This window comes from Dendrobium catenatum, unplaced genomic scaffold (assembly GCF_001605985.2).
Source record: "Dendrobium catenatum unplaced genomic scaffold, ASM160598v2 fragScaff_scaffold_716, whole genome shotgun sequence".
In the NCBI taxonomy this organism is placed as follows: domain Eukaryota; kingdom Viridiplantae; phylum Streptophyta; class Magnoliopsida; order Asparagales; family Orchidaceae; genus Dendrobium; species Dendrobium catenatum.
Window position 1 is genome coordinate 19,467,517 of NW_021319178.1, and position 17,451 is coordinate 19,484,967.

Consider the following 17,451-nt stretch of genomic DNA (forward strand, 5'->3'; position numbering starts at 1 on the left):
CTTCTCTATTATGCTTAATAAATCTCCTCTAACTTCATAGCCTAGCTTCATGATGTATTAATTAAATCATTCTTTGAGAGTGAAGTTAACTAAGATAGAATCATCTCGAAAGTTCTGAACTCAAGGCCCAACCATACTCAAAGCAGAACTTAAACAGGTAGATCTCACAATCAATAATAGTCAAATTCAGCCTTTCTAGCTCAAATGGTAGTCTCATTTCAAAACTCTCAGAATTCATCCAAAGTCTTCTTTCAAATTCTTCAAGGAAGCTTCTTGTCTGGACCTCTAGTAAGCATCTTATGCACTCAGCAAGCTTGTCAATGGCTGAAAGAATCAAGACTGAGAACAGAAGGAACAACAGAGAAAGTAGTTTCGATACAGGAGGCATACTGTAGCTGATTCATCAATCGGATAAAGCTAAGGAGACAAAAACAACTTTATTATTGGCTATCCTCGTCATATAGAATGTTCCTGACCCCTCCAGCTCAGCACTAGTCAACGACTCTTCTTATCTCAGTTTGATCCAGATTCTACTAATGCTGATGCAGAAATCTAGCGTATAGAGAAAGCAAGTAGAACACCATACAGCTGAAAGAAACTTACATCAGTTAGCACTAATAAGCTTATGACATTGACCTCTATGATATGCTTATGGCAATACTGTCCCCTATGATATGATGTGCTTAGAATACTCATATAAAATGCATTAGTGGTGTATGTTGCTACTAGGGGTGTTAATATTTGACACTACACTAAAATCTAACAGGAATCCAATCTGAAAATTTTTTTGGGTTAGACCTGAGCAGATTTCAAAATTGGTCGGATTCGGGTTCCCGAATGCGACCCGTTTGAAAAAAAAATGGATCGGGTTCGGATTGACCCTGAAATCCGACGGGTCAACCCGAAAAACCGTTTGAAACGAGATAACCGCGCTACCCCTACCCACACCCGCGTCAGGCTTCCTGCGTCTCGTTCGTGCTGCCCGCACTCGAGGCTGCCCACGCACGTCCGCCCGTCGCGTCTGAAGATGCCCGCCGCCCGAGGCTGCTAGCTCCCACCCACGCGTTGCGTAGACTGCCCGGCCGCCCCGTCGTCTGTAGTCTCGCCATCCAGCCGTGTTGGGTAGGGTCTACCCGATAACAAGATTGGTCGGGTCAGGGTCTAAATTTCCGACATTTTTACATAACCAGTTCGTGTTAAGGTCGACCCGTTTGAACCGGATAAGTTCCATATTCAACCCGAATCCAACCCAAAACCCAATTTTAACACCCCTAGTTGCAACTAATTGGTTGAAATTCAATCATGAAAGAACTAGATCTCTATCTTTTATCATGTTAGAGTCGTTATTTTAATTTTCTTGGGACTTTTTGAGCCATTTAAGGTGAATTTACACTCACATCACATACGCAAAGCTTGGAATTAAAGAGCTCTTGGTTTATAGTCAAATCTCCTAGCCACCAGATCAAGATGAATTACAACCAACGTATCAGAATGAGTTGCATTATCAGTTGTTTTGTGAGATCATCTGATTTTCTTCTCATATCACTATCACTTTATTTTTCTTCCGTCCTCAATGTTTATCATGAGGGTTATGTCATTTGTTTTATGAGTACATTTAATTTTCTTCTCATATCTCACAAACTTTTTTGATTTCCTCTCCCGTATTTAAAGCTAATTATAGATAAAAACTCCAAATTGTTAACTTTTGCCGAATTATATATAGCTCATGTTATAAATTTATATTGCAGTGATTTATAAAAGAAAAATATGAAATTAAATATTTTAAAGCTTAATTTAACTATCTATTAAACTTTTTTAGAGAATTAAAATTAATTATGAAATTATGCTACTTTTCTTATAATGCTCTCCTAAGAAGACACTATTACATGTACAATATGTTTATGTACATAATTTTTTGAATTATTTGTAAAAGGTATATAGCCATGATTTATACCATTATTAAAAATTATTGATACTATATTGTTGCGTGCGAGAATATACGCGGCGGTAGAGTTTGTAAATTCGCGTCCTAGCGTTGCACGAGTATTTCTCACACAAACAGAAAAGAGAAAGTGAACACCAAGGTTTTTACGTGGAAAACCACAAAAGGGAAAAAACCAAGGGGCCTCGCCCAGTTGTAAAGTTTCACTAGTGATTTAGCAGATTACAGATGGTTGATTCGTCCCACAAGTTGGGATAATCAGAATACAATTTGTTTCTCCCAGGAAGTTTACAAAATTCTGTAAATTCCTGGCGTTTCCTGAAAATCCGGCAGGTTGATGTTTCAAATGAAGCTAAAAAAAAAAAATCAAACATGCTCCATTATGAATGAAAATCATTAAACAAAGTTGAATGAGAAGATAGGCTATTTGTCCCAAGTACTTGTCTCATCACAATTATTAGAATATGCAAACAACATATCCATTTTCTGCCTAAATTTTTATAGCTTGACACTAAGGCTTTATTTGGGATTTCTTTCTTATTGTTTCTTAAAGCAGCATTTTTAGTACAAAAAATTTAATTTGAGTACTAAAAATGTGCTTTAAGAAGCACTAAGAAAGTCGTCCTAGGCTTCATTTGGGATAGCTTTTGGTCATTTATTTTTTCTACTTTTAATAAATTTTTATACTAAAAAACTGTTGTGCAAAGCAATAAGAAGTTGTCTCAAATGAAGCTTAAGATAATCATTGTGAAAGCCTTAACAAATATAAGGAGTAAATTGACCGGTTTGTAAACATATATCAACAAACTATATTTGCAACACTAATTGACTTCTCTTCACCATCGTAATGCTCTATAGCCCTAATGAATTAGAAGTTTATAATATTGGATGTAATATGTAATTGAATAGAACAATGCACAACTTATACATAGTTGTGTTGGAATGAAATGTTGCATCCATTCAATGGAAACACAAAAGCATAGCACAACACAACAACAAAATAATGCAATACAATCAAACAAAACAGAAGAAATAAATAAATATATAGCTCGAAAATAGGTTTTGCATGAGAATAGTGGAGATGCTTCTTCCACCCACCACTACTAGCCACCTCTAGTTTGATAAGGATATAATAATAGTGCACATGCTAATGTTGCTAATTTTATCAAATTATACAGTTTTCACTCTCTTCTTCTTCTCAATTGAACCCTAATGCAAGTGGCTATACTCTTCCTCAGTGGTACCTACCTGACACAATGGAACTTAAAAAAGTTGGTGAAATTATTCGTCCTCATTAATTGTACTGCCATTAGCAATATTGCCGCCACTACCATCTTTATTGTCATAGATCATTTAGGGTGTCAAAAGGCGAGTTCCAGTTGGATGGTATATTAGATAAATGTCTAAGATTTATGGATTGTGTGTTAAAAGAAAATAATGAGGTATTGGCTACGAATGATACAAAAGTACATATACTCAATGGAAAAATAGGTAAGACGATAAAGTAGGCAAGAGCATAATTATACTGGGCGGAGAGCTTAGCGTGATCCTAAGGAGGTCCAACCTCAATCAAAACCACTAAACTATCGAAACAGCAAAACCATGCTTGAGTTTACTCAAACTCCACTCATTTATACCCCTAATCAAAAGGAGCTTAACATCCTATCATTAATCAAAATAAGTGTTGATGATTCATAATCTTGTGTTGATTAATCAAGAACAAACAATTAATTGCGATATAATTAAAAAATTAGAATTTCAATACTCTTTAGTAAATTAATAATATATTGATACAATAGTATCTATATTCAAATAATAATGGAAACTAATAAAGGGAAGGCATAATAAATAAATATATGGTTAATAATGAGTATATATTATAATAATAATGACTATAGATTCATACTATAAATATTAATTACATGTTCTAATATTTTTATAATTAATTAATCTCTAATAAATATTATGTCATATACAAAATCCTAAAGAACACAAATGCTCCCTCAATCACTTTTGATAACTTTATGAAATTTGCATGAAGATATACTTAAAAATTTATCACTTATCAATTTGATTATAAATTTCATAAAATAATTATTTTACTAATAATATATAATTATCTTAAGTTTTTAATATTTTTACATATATTTCACTACATCTGAAATCATTATATTTGAATTTATCTAAGAAAATCAAAGCTATAAATATTTCTCTCTCTCTCTCTCTCTCTCTCTCTATGGCTGCTATAGCACCCAAGACCCCCTTCCGGCGAAGGACGCAAGCTCGATCTTTGGAGGTTTACGAAGAAGCTCGCATTGATGCGATCGCCTGCAATAAGTGCCATTCCGGTGACTGTGCCGACGAGCTCATCCTCTGCGACGGGTGCGATATTGGGTTCCACCTCTTCTGTCTCCGCCCGATCCTCGCTTGCGTGCCCTACGGCTCTTGGTTCTGCCCTTCTTGCTCTTCCAACAAGAATCCCAAGCGTAGTTCTCTCACCATTTCTATATTGAACACTTCTGTGCATCCTTCTATTTTCTCAGAATGATCTGTGTGTTTCTTGATTGCATTGCAGCGTTTCCCCTGATCCAGACGAAGATCGTCGATTTCTTCCGGATCCAGAGATCTACGGGCTTTGAGAAGCCAGAGAGCCGAAAACGGAAGAAGCGGCAAGGAGTTATAGTGGTGGCGAAAAAGAAAAGGAAGATGCTGCCCTACAGCCCGAGTGAGAGCTCAGAAAGAAGAATGGAACAAATGGCTTCTCTTGCCACGGCATTGACGACAACGGGTGCCGTCTTCAGCGACAAACTAACTTATTGTCCTGGAATGGCTCCCAGATCGGCTAATCGTGCTGAACTTGAGCATGGAGGGATGCAGGTAAAGGTTGTTGGACCACTTATTCCGTAGGTGTTCGATCAAATTCCTGAATGGTTTTGTTTATTTCAATGTTCCCAGGTGCTGTCCAAGGAAGACGCTGAAGCATTGAATTTGTGCAAAAGAATGATGGAAAGAGGAGAATGCCCCCCTCTATTGGTTGTTTTTGATCCTTGTGAAGGGTAGGTTATCTTTGAATTGATTTGCAATAAGAGCTTGTGATAGGATATTTCCTTTTTATATCTTTAACATATTTATCGAATTTATCCCAAAGAAAAAAAAATTTAAGTCTCTAAAATATTTTTTGACATTGACAAAAAATAAGTTAAATTGTGTTTAAAGACTACCAAAAAATAGGATAACAAATAGTAAAGGTATAAGTAAGTTGAATTGTCTTGTTAGTGTGTTTGAACTCAACTCATTAACAAGTTCACAAGTTTAACTTTTCAAGCCACAGAGTTCATGCTCGAACATGTACTTGTGCTCATATATTGTACGAGCTTGAGTTTAGCCTAATTTGATTATTAAGTTTGTTGACCCACTTATTTAAAGTAAAATATATTTCAAAATTAATTTTAGAATAATATAATAAAATATATACTAAATATTTTTAATTATTTCTTTAGTTAAGCTTGAGCTTTTCAGATGAATCGAGTAATTGAAATGAGCTTGGGTAATCTAGTAGAGTTTATGTTTAATAATTTTTTAAAAGGTTAGCTTGAGCCTTTCAAACAAATTTGAGTAATCTGGTCGAGCTCAAGCTAATAATTTTCAAAGGAGTTGTTTGAGTTATAATCTCGAGTCGAGCTCAAGCCTAGTAAGAATTTTCTGGTCAAGTCTACCTCGGTCAAACTATCAAATCACTAATCTCTCCTTCTTTCGATTCATTGCCCGGTTCGATTTTGTGGTATTTAAATGCATAAGAATTTTGTGGTATTTATTTAAATTTCACTAGTTAGATTTTGCTATTAATGTTTATTTACTTTTTAATGACAATTAGAAGAGTATGTAATCCTATTTTATGTTAGATTTGTAGGAATGCAAGCTATTCTTTTTTCAAAAAATTCGTTTGTTATTCTTAATCATGAGAACTATTTATTTAAATATGAATCTATAATCTGAACGGACTTTTGAATTTGGTATCGTATGATTGCAGGTTTACAGTAGAGGCTGATAAGTTCATCAAGGATCTAACAATAATCACTGAATATGTTGGTGATGTTGATTTCTTAAAGAACAGGAAGCATGACGATGGAGACAGTATGATGACTTTGCTCTCAGCTAAGAATCCATCAAGAAGTCTTGTAATTTGCCCTGATAAGCACAGCAACATCGCTCGTTACATCAATGGAATCAACAATTACACACAGTAATCAAATTTCTATCTGTTTACTTTGGATTATACATTTGTTATGGCTGCATTTGGGGCAGCTTTTTTACTGCTTCTAAAAGCAGTTTTTTAGTAAAAAATTAAAATTTTTTACTAGAAGGCTGTTTTAAGAAGCAGCAAAAAAGTCATCCCAAACGAAACCTATGTTTTGCAACGAAACCTATGTTTTGGTGATTCTTATAAGATATGATTTTTTTTTTTTTTTTGGCAATCAGGGAAGGGAAGAAGAAGCAAAATCTGAAATGTGTGAGGTATGATGTTGATTGCGAGTGCAGGGTTCTGCTTGTTGCTAATAGAGATATTTCTAAAGGTGAGAGATTATACTATGATTACAACGGTCATGAACAGGAGTACCCTACACATCATTTTGTTTAGGGGAAAAAAACATTTTGTTCACTAATTTGAGCATGTTATATGGAAAGCAAAATGCTATTTTTTCATGCTGTATTGGGGGATTCTTGACCCAATTGGGCCAATAATGCCCTTTGATCTTTGAAAGCAACCTTTTTAATTTGTTGAGTCTTGAATTCTAATCATCATTTTAAAGAAAGGGGTTGCATTTTTTTTATCTTTTTTGCTTTTTTTTTTGTGCTTGATAATTTTATTATTTCTCCTTTAGTCAAATCATAATAAATGATTTTGTTCTCTTTTTTATGTTATTTGCACATTAATACTTATCTATTAGGAGAAATTATTGTGTACACAATCCGAACGTGTTCGGATGTGTGTACACACTGCTTATTTTGTTGCGTATTTTTTTAGACATAATTTTTTCGTGGTAAATAATTAGCAAATAAATAATACTCACTAAATACACAAAAAATACGCAAAAAATATGTAGAAAACATAATGTATCAAAAAATACGCAGTGAAATAAGCAATAAATATGCAGCATTTGAACACAATTTTGCGTTTGGATTGCGTACATAATAATTTCTCATCTATTAGAGGGATATTTTTCTTTCATCATAAAACCAGTGAGTGGTCGTTTGAACACTATTTATTCAAGTACTATTTATAAGAAATCCTCTCTATTATAAGGAAAGTTTTAACCTACCGTGCTCTATTCCCCTCGAGCGACACTGCCTCTTAAGTGAGGCCCAATCAAGTGTGGAACAAGGGATTTTTTGGGTGGGTGCATCTTCTAGGTCAACTAAGGATTAGTTAAGCTGCCAAACGCCTTTTCGAGGGTGGCAGCGGATGGATATCCCGTATCCAAAAAAAAGAAAAACTTTTCACAATGTATAGCAGCACTAAAGGTTTTTTCTTTCCTTCTCTTTATAATGACAATGTCAACTCTATGCATCAAATTGGAGAGATCTCCAATCTTGCTCTTCAAATGATTAGGTTAGTCTAAGCCATTAGGCCAATTAGTTTAGATTATTATCCAATAATTAATGTTTCCTACCAAAAGCTAGATCACCTTTTTGTTTACCTCCTCAAGCCTAAGCTGGCATGTCCTCATGCTTATCAATGGGCAATCATTAAAGTTAATCATCCTTTTTATTTAGATAACTCACATTCACTAGAATCCTAAGCCCTACAAATTATGAAGGAATGATCTCTTGTAAATTTTAAATGTACAAAGCTTAATATGTATAAGAGGATAATTAATTTAGGCTTTGTTTGAGATAGTTTTTTTATTGTTTTTTAAAATATTTTTTTAATACAGTTTTTTTGAATTAATATTTTTGTACTAAAAGATTGTTTTAAAAATCATTAAGAAAGTTATCTAAATAAAGCCTCTGATTGGAACAATTTTATATTGCTTTCTAAAATGACTTTTTGGTACAAAAATTTTTAATTTGAGAAATTTTTATATTAAAAAACTATTTAGAAAGCAATAAGAAAGTTGTCTTAAATGAAACTTAAAGTTATTATCAAGAACTTTTTTGACTCTATAGTTGAATTCTTGCAAAAAATGTTAGAATATAACAATGTTTATGTGATCATATTTAATTCTTACCATTAGATGTATATAATAATAGAAACATTTCCCAAGGTGAGAAGGGAAAGACAAATGGTTGTCCCAAGATGGCTATAGAAACAACTATTTGTCTTTCCTCAAGATGACCATTTGTAAGGAGGGAATGATCATAATAATAGGTAGAATTATCTCACCTTTCTCATCTTCTATGGTAGCTTATAATAAGATTTCAAAAGATCTCTAAATCTAATCTCTTTCATGATCATGGTTCATATTCATGAAGAGAAAGAAGGTTTATGATAAAAGAAATAAAAGTTCTAACTCTATCATAATGATCATAGTAAATGATTATTGAATTTTGATAGTGTCATTTAGAAGAATTTTTATATAGCCATCACATTAACAAACAACTAATGATTGAACCCTTAATAGTCTAAGTGTCATTTAAGTGATTAATGATGTTATCATTGGTGGAATTAATGTTGAAGCTACTATTGTGATAAGTAAAAAAAGTTAAACTCTTAAATAGAGATGTATTTTTGTGTAGTAGTTGGAATTTCATTTAAGAAATTTCACAATTAAGCGTGCTTTTTCAGAAAAAATCTTGGGATAAGTGACCTTTTGAGATTATCAAGATGACAAAATCGTGAGACCCTCAGGTTAAAGCGAATAATATTTTAATATTTAAGAATTTGGGCTGTTACTAATGGTATCAGAATAATACATTAGGCGAAAGATAGGAATTAAGTGTCATACAAAACAAAGTGTTGTACCATGGGAGCCATCTTTTGAAACTTGTATGAGATGTGGTCATCACTTGAACTTGTAAAGAATATCTCTAGAATCTTAATTGTATGTTGGATGTTTTTAGAATAAAGTTGCTCAAAAGGATGTGAGTTACTTAAGTTAGGGAGATTATGAAATCTCTTTAAAAAAAAAACTAAACTCTTAAATATCGAAATGCTTTTTGATGTAATGATTACAATTTTATTTAAAAAACTTTACAGTTAAACGTGCTCATCTTGAAGAAATTTTGGGATAGGTGACCTTCTGGAAAGTTATTATACGAACATGATTAAATCGTGAGGCCTTTAGGTAAAAGTTGATAATATCTTGATAGTTAAAAGTTTGGGTTGTTACCACTATGAAGATCTCTCAATCTATCACAACATGTATGAACATATCATGACGGTTAAAAAGTGATAAACCACCATGTAATGCTATATTGGTTAGAAGTATCAATTTTATGAGAATATTTTTTTATATATATAATTGATCATAAAATTAGGGTTCTATGCTATATGATAGATCTCTCATCTTCTTCTCTATAGAGACATAAAAAAAAAATCATTTCAGTTGTTACACATATACACATATGACACACCATTAAATATAAATTAAGCTAAAATATCTTATTAGTTGTGATCCTAAAAACAATATTAAAATCATCACTCTCTCTCAAACAATTACATTTATTATTGATTGATTCATGTGAATACAAGGGGACTTGATCACATGATTTGGAGAAGCTCCTAGTTTATAAGGCACGTGATTCTTTTTTTCTTTTTTACATTAAGAATTATTTTATTGCAAGTCATTCACTTTTTATTGTCAAATTCCTTTGCATCGTATTTGTTTTATTATAGGGCGTCTTTCTGTAAATGAGCTGTGACAGCCGGCATCATTAATGACAGAAATATACTGAGGTAATCTCATGACAAGAAATATATATAAAATGTAAGTGGCTGCTAATGGTTCACAATCAGGTGATTTATATAAATATCTTATATTTCACATATATTTATTTATCTAAGATTTAGAATTTTAAGAATATGGACTTTTTTAAAATGAAGCATATTGTTTATGAAAATGTTTTTATATAATTAAAATATTATTTAAAAAAAAAATAAAATTTAGATAATAGATATGTAAATAAAAAATTATATGGTAAGGGTTAATTAAATTATTAAAGGATTATCTCCATGCATCCAGCCTGTTATAAATTCTGTCCCAAATAATTAATTCAATTAATTTGGGCTGAATAGGAAAAAAAATGAATTGGTCGGCTGCTTTATCAAATTTATATTTTCAAATTAATTTTGAAATAAGTATATATATATATGCTAAGTTTTTATTTCATTTGTTTTAAAATTAAGAGTACAAAATACAACAATATATGAAAAAAATATAGTTTAAAAAGAATACAGTATATTTGAAATATTTATGAATTGTTATGATAATTGTAAAATAAATGATGATTTTCTTTGTTTTTTAGCTTGAATTAAAATGAATATAGCTTAAAGTTCTAAATGGTAGTGGTTGGTGGCTTAAAAAATCAATATGCATGTTCAGTTAAATCAATCTAATCAATAACATTCAGTCTCATTAATGAGCATTTATCTTGTAAGGATCAAAATGACAAAAATCATTATAATGAATTTAAGAATCGATAATAAGCATGAGGATCAGTAAATCATTAAAGCAGTGATGTATAAATCAATCTATCAGTGTTATTAATATATGCATGCATCAATGTATGATTGAGCAAGACATGACATTCAGTTTTAATGTAGTGTTTTCAATATCTTTTATCCTAATTGCTTCGTATTTGATCAACAATCATATCAATTATAACTTATTAAATTAATCAATTATGATTAAGATGGCTTCATTAAATTAATAAAGAGTTGTCACTCTTTGCTCATTGGTGTAATCAATCATCAGTTACAGGTTATAACTAGGATAACAATACAAATCATCTTTAAAGAAAAACATATCGGCCCACCCTCCTATGCAGGGTATCACGTTTTAACAATCAAGCTGAATTAATTATAGTATTGAAAGCTAGCCTTCCTTGCTTTTATTGCCAATGCCACATTCATTAATATGAAATATAATTTGATACGCTGAAATGTTATCCAAAATGCAATATCTATAAAATGAAATGAAATCTATATATTATCTTATAGTTGCAAAAAATCATAACTTTCATTAAACCAAGTAGATATTGATAATATTATAGTTAAAATGTTCATAAAATTTCATATCTATTGTGTACAAAAAGTTACACGGTAAAAGCTCGATGAATAAGAAGATAATATATTTTTTTCGATTTAGGAAAGAAGAAGTCTTTCAAACTCAAAATCATTGAAAGCTAAAAATGAGATTTAAGTTACTTATAAACATCAGAAAAACTTTATGAACAAAATCAACAGAATGAAAATGCCTTAAATTCACTTCTATATCCTCCCTCTCCCTTTCATTCTTTTTATGCAAGCCAACCGAATGAGTGAGGGAGAGGCAGTGGAAAGAATTATATATATATATATATATATATATATTGTTATTGGCTTAGCTCTGCAGCGCTCAGACTCAGTGCTGCATGTCAAATTCAGGAGTAGAGACAGAAACTCCGCATTAGCAATTTTTGGCATCGCTGTGCTCTCTACCCTAGCGCCACAACATTCCAGAGCACAACACCACTGCACACTAGTTCAAACAGAAATTCAATTTTTTTCGACACATTTCGTTTTCGGGTTATCATAATAAGAGTCGTGGAAAACCCTAATTAAACAATGAGGGATGATGGGAGTTAGAATCAATTAACAACCATTGAAGGAAACCGAGCAACAAATGTAATATGCATCAGCCGACTGGTGAGTTGGGCGACAATGTTCAAGTGGCTGCAGACATTGATGTTTGCTGGCTGAAATGAAAATGATATGACGCTGATGTCAAATAAGAAAGGCCTGAGAAATATTATATTTGGTGTCGATTAGCGAGCAAAGTTTTTTGTTCCGAAATTTTAGTTATTTTTTGTCAAAATTCCTAATACTTTATTAGATGACTTAAAATACAACTCTTTATTTTAAAAAAAAAAAAAAAACCACATCTATTTTCTACCAATTAAATATTTTTGTATGAAGATCCAGCGCACACATAGATAGAGAGAAAGGGTGCAGCATTTAAAGGAGATACTAAAATTTTTACGTGAAAACCCCCTAAAAAGGGGGAAAAACCACGGGGCCTAGCTTAGTAAGAATGAATCCACCAGTATTGTATTTGATTACAAAGGAGGTCCTTTCTCAGGAGAAGGCCTTAGCTTGATGTACATCTTAGAGAGTACATTACATTGTGATAATACAAAGCATCATTGTTTATGTGTTTGTTTGGTCTGAAGGACTGTAGTCGGTGTGTGACGTAAGTCGGAAGGATTGTAGTCGGCGGGAAACGGAGGTCGGAAGGACCGTAGTCAGCAGGCGACGTAAGTCTGAAGGACCGTAGTCGATGGGCAACGGAGGTCGGAAGGACCGTAGTCGGCGGGCGACGTAAGTCCGAAAGACCGTAGTTGATGAGCGACGGAGGTAGGAAGAACTGTAGTCGGCGGACGACGTAAGTCTGAAGGGTCGTAGTCGGCGGGCAATGGAGGTCGAAAGAACCGTTGTCTGACGACGGAGGTCAGAAAGACGACGTCTAGTAGAAGACCATCAATGGATAGAAATTCAACATCAGATAGATGTCTGGTGAAAGTCCAACAATTGGCAGAAGTCCAGCATCAGGTAGAAATTTCGCAAAAAACGGAGGTCCGACGTCGGGTAGAAGTCCTACGTCAGTTGGTAGCCGAGGAGAACTACGGTCTTAGATGGTATTCGGGGAGAACTCCGGTGTTACTTGAAGTTCGAGTGAAACTCTGACGTTACTTGAAGGTCGGGTGGAATTCCGATGTCACTCGGAGGTCGGGCGGAATTCCGACGTCACTTGGGCAGAATCCCGGCATCACTTAGAGTTTGGGCAGAATTCCGGCATCACTTAAAAGTCAGGCGGAAGTCGGCCGAAATTCCGACGTCACTTGAAAGTCGAGTGGAATTCCGGCGTCACTTGAATGTCGGGTAGAATTCCGGCGGTGGTTGAGGAGGAGCTTCTTCCCTCATATCCTTCTCTTCTTCTTCTTGCTTGGGCCTTCTCCTTGCTTTGGCTCCCTCTCATGAGATATGAGGGGTCTATTTATAGATTTCTTGGAGTGGCATAGCTTGTAAATAGGTGTGAAATCATGGGCAAATAGGGAGTGGTCGAATGGACGACCGATATTGAATCCCTTGATCATGCACCGTTTATCAGATATTTGAAGGTCTTAATGATGTTTTCGGCGATCTTGGGCTCATTGGATTCGTCTCGTCGAGCCACTCGATTCGACTATAAGAACGTCATATTTGGAAGCCGTTTGGTAACTCGAATTATGGTTTGAACTTTCCAACAACGCTTCGGGTCCTTGATTTCGACTCATTTAGGCTCGGATTGAATTGAATTTGATGTCGTTGGGTTCGTATTTCTGAAACACTCAGTTTGACTATAAGTTTGCTGAAATCGTACTTCATGTGATCCCTAATTTAATTTTTGAAGTTTCCAGGTTGATTTTGCCTCAAGATTCGTGCCCGATCAAGATAATTTTTTGAGGATATATCAATTTTATTTCAAAAGCTTAAATAAAACTCAAAATATTTACCTCAAAAGATGCAATCCCAAAGGCTAAATGTTATTTAAGAAAATAATAATTATTATTGTTATAAGAAATGGGTTTTGGCCTGTTGAATTTAGGCTCACATGAATAAAGGCTAGTTTTAGACCTACAAGTAATTAAAATAAAATACTAATTTAGGTTCAGCTTGACTGATCAAATATCTAAGCCGACATAAATTACATTGCACCTAAAATGGCTGACCTACCTAAAATTGGTCACAAAAAGCAGCTAAACAGCAATTTCAAAAAAAAAAAAGTCAATAAGAGTTGGTGAGATACTCAATCTTTCATGTAATTTAGGGTTTATTTTCCCCCCCCCCCTTTTTTTTTTCATTTCAGCCTATAAACATGTAAAATTCACTATTTGTTGCTAGAGGTGTGAAATTGGGTTCGGGTCAGATCTAAGGTTAACCCAACCCGAATATACTAAACCAAATCCGATCTATTTATCATATGGTTCAATATATTTGACTTAATACAACCAATTTATTATATAGATTGTGCTATTTTCTAATATCAATTATCAATATGACTTGTTTAATCAAAATATGACCATTAATAAAAAAATGTCCAAGTTCGCTAAAACATGATCCGTTTAAGCAGAGATTGAATTATAATCAAATGACAACTCATATTCGACCGTAACACAAAATAAACTGTATATGCGCATCGCATATGCAAGCTTCGAATTTAACACGTCTTTCTTATTCCTCAAAGCCCTCAACCAGCCGATTAAGATGAGTTACATATCATTTACTTTTTCATAATAAAAGAATTTTTCATTGACTTGAAAATCATTAGAGTTTAAAAAAACTTGCAAAATAATGCTTTAATTGTTTGAATTCATTGAAAAAGGGAGAAATTTTATTTTATTTTCATAAATGTTTTAGTTGTGATTAATCTATAATTAAAAATAGAGCAATAATTTAATTCAAAATAAACTAAATGATAATTCAAATAATATTAATTTTGAATTATTAATTAAATATTAAATTTTGTGAAAAAATAAGCCATATTTTTAAAAATAACAGCTGACATTAACTTATTTAAAGTGTAAAAAAATAATAAAATGTAAAATGAACATTCAAGACTTGTTCAGTCAAACGTGGAACCTTCCAGCGAAAGCTGTAATCAAGATCTACTCTTCCTTTAACTACTACGGAGGAACCCACGTGGGTTGGAAGAATAGCGGTAACCTTACCTCCTTTGTGGTGCTTAATTTAACAAAAAATAATATTATTTGAATTTAAATATTAAATTTAAAGAAACATTAAGTTTCACTAAAAAATACAAAATTCTTCAAATAACTGTGGATGACTGATCCATATAGAAAAGTGATGTTAAAATTATTTTATGCATAATTTTTTATAAGAGCAGCAATATTTAGATTAAAAAATTAAAGGTGCAAATGAAAAAGAAAAAAAATAACAACTATTTTGAATGTAATATAAAAAAAATTAATATTTATTTTTTAAAAAAGTATCATAATAAAAATTTGATTAAAATATTATAAACTAAATTATAAGAAAAAAAAAATCCCATTATCTTTATTTCAAAAATAAATAATAAATCACATTACTATTATTTTTTATATTTTTATTAAAATAATGAGTGTTGATACATCATTATGGAGTGTAATTTTAGTAGCAATAGACCTAGTGAGGGGATTGTAACTTTGGGCGATCAAGTCATTAATAAGAGTACAGTGTTAGATATTTTAGATCTTATTGTCAGAAGGTGATGGTGAACATAGATGGGGATAATTATCAGTAGATCAAGTTGGAATTGGTTTGAAGTGGAAGGAATGCATCGGGCTTGTTTATGTGATAGAATGTACCCCCTCAACTTAGGGAAAATTCCTATAAGATGGTAGTGAGGTCAGCAATGCTTTATGGTGCCGAATGTTGGACCTTTAAGATAGCATAATACTAAGTTAGTGTGGTTGAGATGAGGATCGCTCAGGTGGATGAGTGGCTTTACGCTTAGAGATAGGATACGAAATGAGCATATAGGTGAAAAGGTTTGGAGTAGCTCAATAAAGATAAGATTAGAGAAAGTCGGCCCTAGATGGTTTGTCAACATAAAACGGCGACCTGTGATGACCGGTTAGGAGAGTAGAGGTCGGTATTAGATTTGACTTAATGTTAAGAAAGGTAAGGGGTAGACCTAAAAAGACTTGGTTAGAAAAATATTAGGAATGACGCTTTCTTTAATTAGATTTAAACGAGAATTTAACCTTTAATATACACAATGGAGAAAAAGGATTCATGTTAGCCGACCCACGTAGTGGGATAAGGCTTGATGTTGAGTTGAACTGGTTGTTTGAATTACATTATCATGAATTGGGTCTGATTGGGCATCGAATCTTGATGCAAAACCGCACCCAAAAACTTTTAAAAAATTAAAATCCGGAAGCACCCGAACTCCAAATTTCAGCGAGCTTAATAGTCAAACTGAGCGTCTTGGAAATACGAACCAACGAACACCAATTCACCAATCGAGGCCAAATGATCTGAGATCGAAAGACTACGAAGCGTTGTTGGAAAAGGTTCAACAATCAACAATTTGAGTTACTAAACGGACTCCGATTTTAACAGAGCTTAATAGCTCGAATCGAACGGCTTCGGCGAGGCAAATCCAACGAACACCAAGATCACCGAATTTCGACAGTCATTAAGTTCTTCAAATGTCCCAACGAACGATGCACGATCGAAGAATTCAGTATCGGCCTCCATCGATCACTCCCTATTCGCCATCGATCTCACATCTATCACAAGCTATGCCATCCATAAAACATAAAATAGAGCTCTCATTCTTCACAAGAGGGAACCCAAATAAGAAGAAGAGAGAATAAGAAAAGGGAAGAGAAGGGGAAAAGGAAGAAATCAGCTCCTCCTCGACACCGCCGGAGTTTCTTTCCGCCAGCCATGAATACCGCCGGAAACCTCCTGCCCGGATCATTCGGGAAACGCCGGGATTATCGCACAACTTCGTGAAACTTTTGTTTCAATTTCAGAAAAACTTTATTGTAAATCTGATTGTCCTAACTTGTGGGACGAATAGCTTCTTATAATTTACGCACACTAGTATAACTTTTCAACTGAGCGATGGGCCCCATGGTTTTTTGTTCCCTCTTTTTGGATTTCCACGTAAAAATCCTGGTTTCATTTTTCTTTTCTGTTTGTGTACTGAATATTAGTACAATGCTCAAGTTACGTGAATTTACAGAACTCTATCGCCGCGTATATTCTAGCCCGCAACAAGTGTGAATACTATTTTTTTAATGCTAATTATTAAAATTCTTGATATTTATTAAATTTTTTAATGATTGAATCACATATATAAATATTCTTGATTTGATAATATGTAATAGTGAATTAATTTATTTATAATATATAATAATTAGATGGCATTGGACACTTGGAAACTAGGAAAATGCCAGCTTGTTTGCCTAGCGCCTAGACCCTAAAAAATACTAGAAGAATGCCCTTTAGAATTTTATTTATATTTTTATTTCATATTATTGAAATACATATATGTAAATATATATTGATATTGAGCTTCAATAAAATCTTAAAATCATTATATATATAATATATATATATAATATATATATATATAATATAACACGCCGTATAATAATATGCTTCTTGTTTTAACACATGTGTCTTTTTTTAATATTTATCTAATCTTTTATTTATGATAGTATTTTCTAAAATGATTTTCTTTTGTCTTTTTGTAAAAAAAGTTTGTTCTAAAAGATTAATTATTCTGGGCAAGACATGCGATATGTTATCCGGA

At 33.0% G+C, this 17,451-nt stretch overlaps 1 protein-coding gene across 1 annotated transcript; it reads left to right on the top strand.

Moving 5' to 3' along the window:
• The first annotated feature begins 4,160 nt into the window (after nt 1-4,160).
• LOC110107042 (histone-lysine N-methyltransferase ATXR6) lies at nt 4,161-6,674 on the top strand. The gene is made up of 5 exons (XM_020837181.2): nt 4,161-4,428; nt 4,518-4,819; nt 4,898-4,998; nt 5,973-6,185; nt 6,422-6,674. Exons 1-5 carry the CDS (start codon nt 4,179-4,181, stop codon nt 6,579-6,581), a joined length of 1,026 nt encoding a protein of 341 aa, XP_020692840.2. The 5' UTR covers nt 4,161-4,178; the 3' UTR covers nt 6,582-6,674.
• Nucleotides 6,675-17,451: the final 10,777 nt, after the last annotated feature.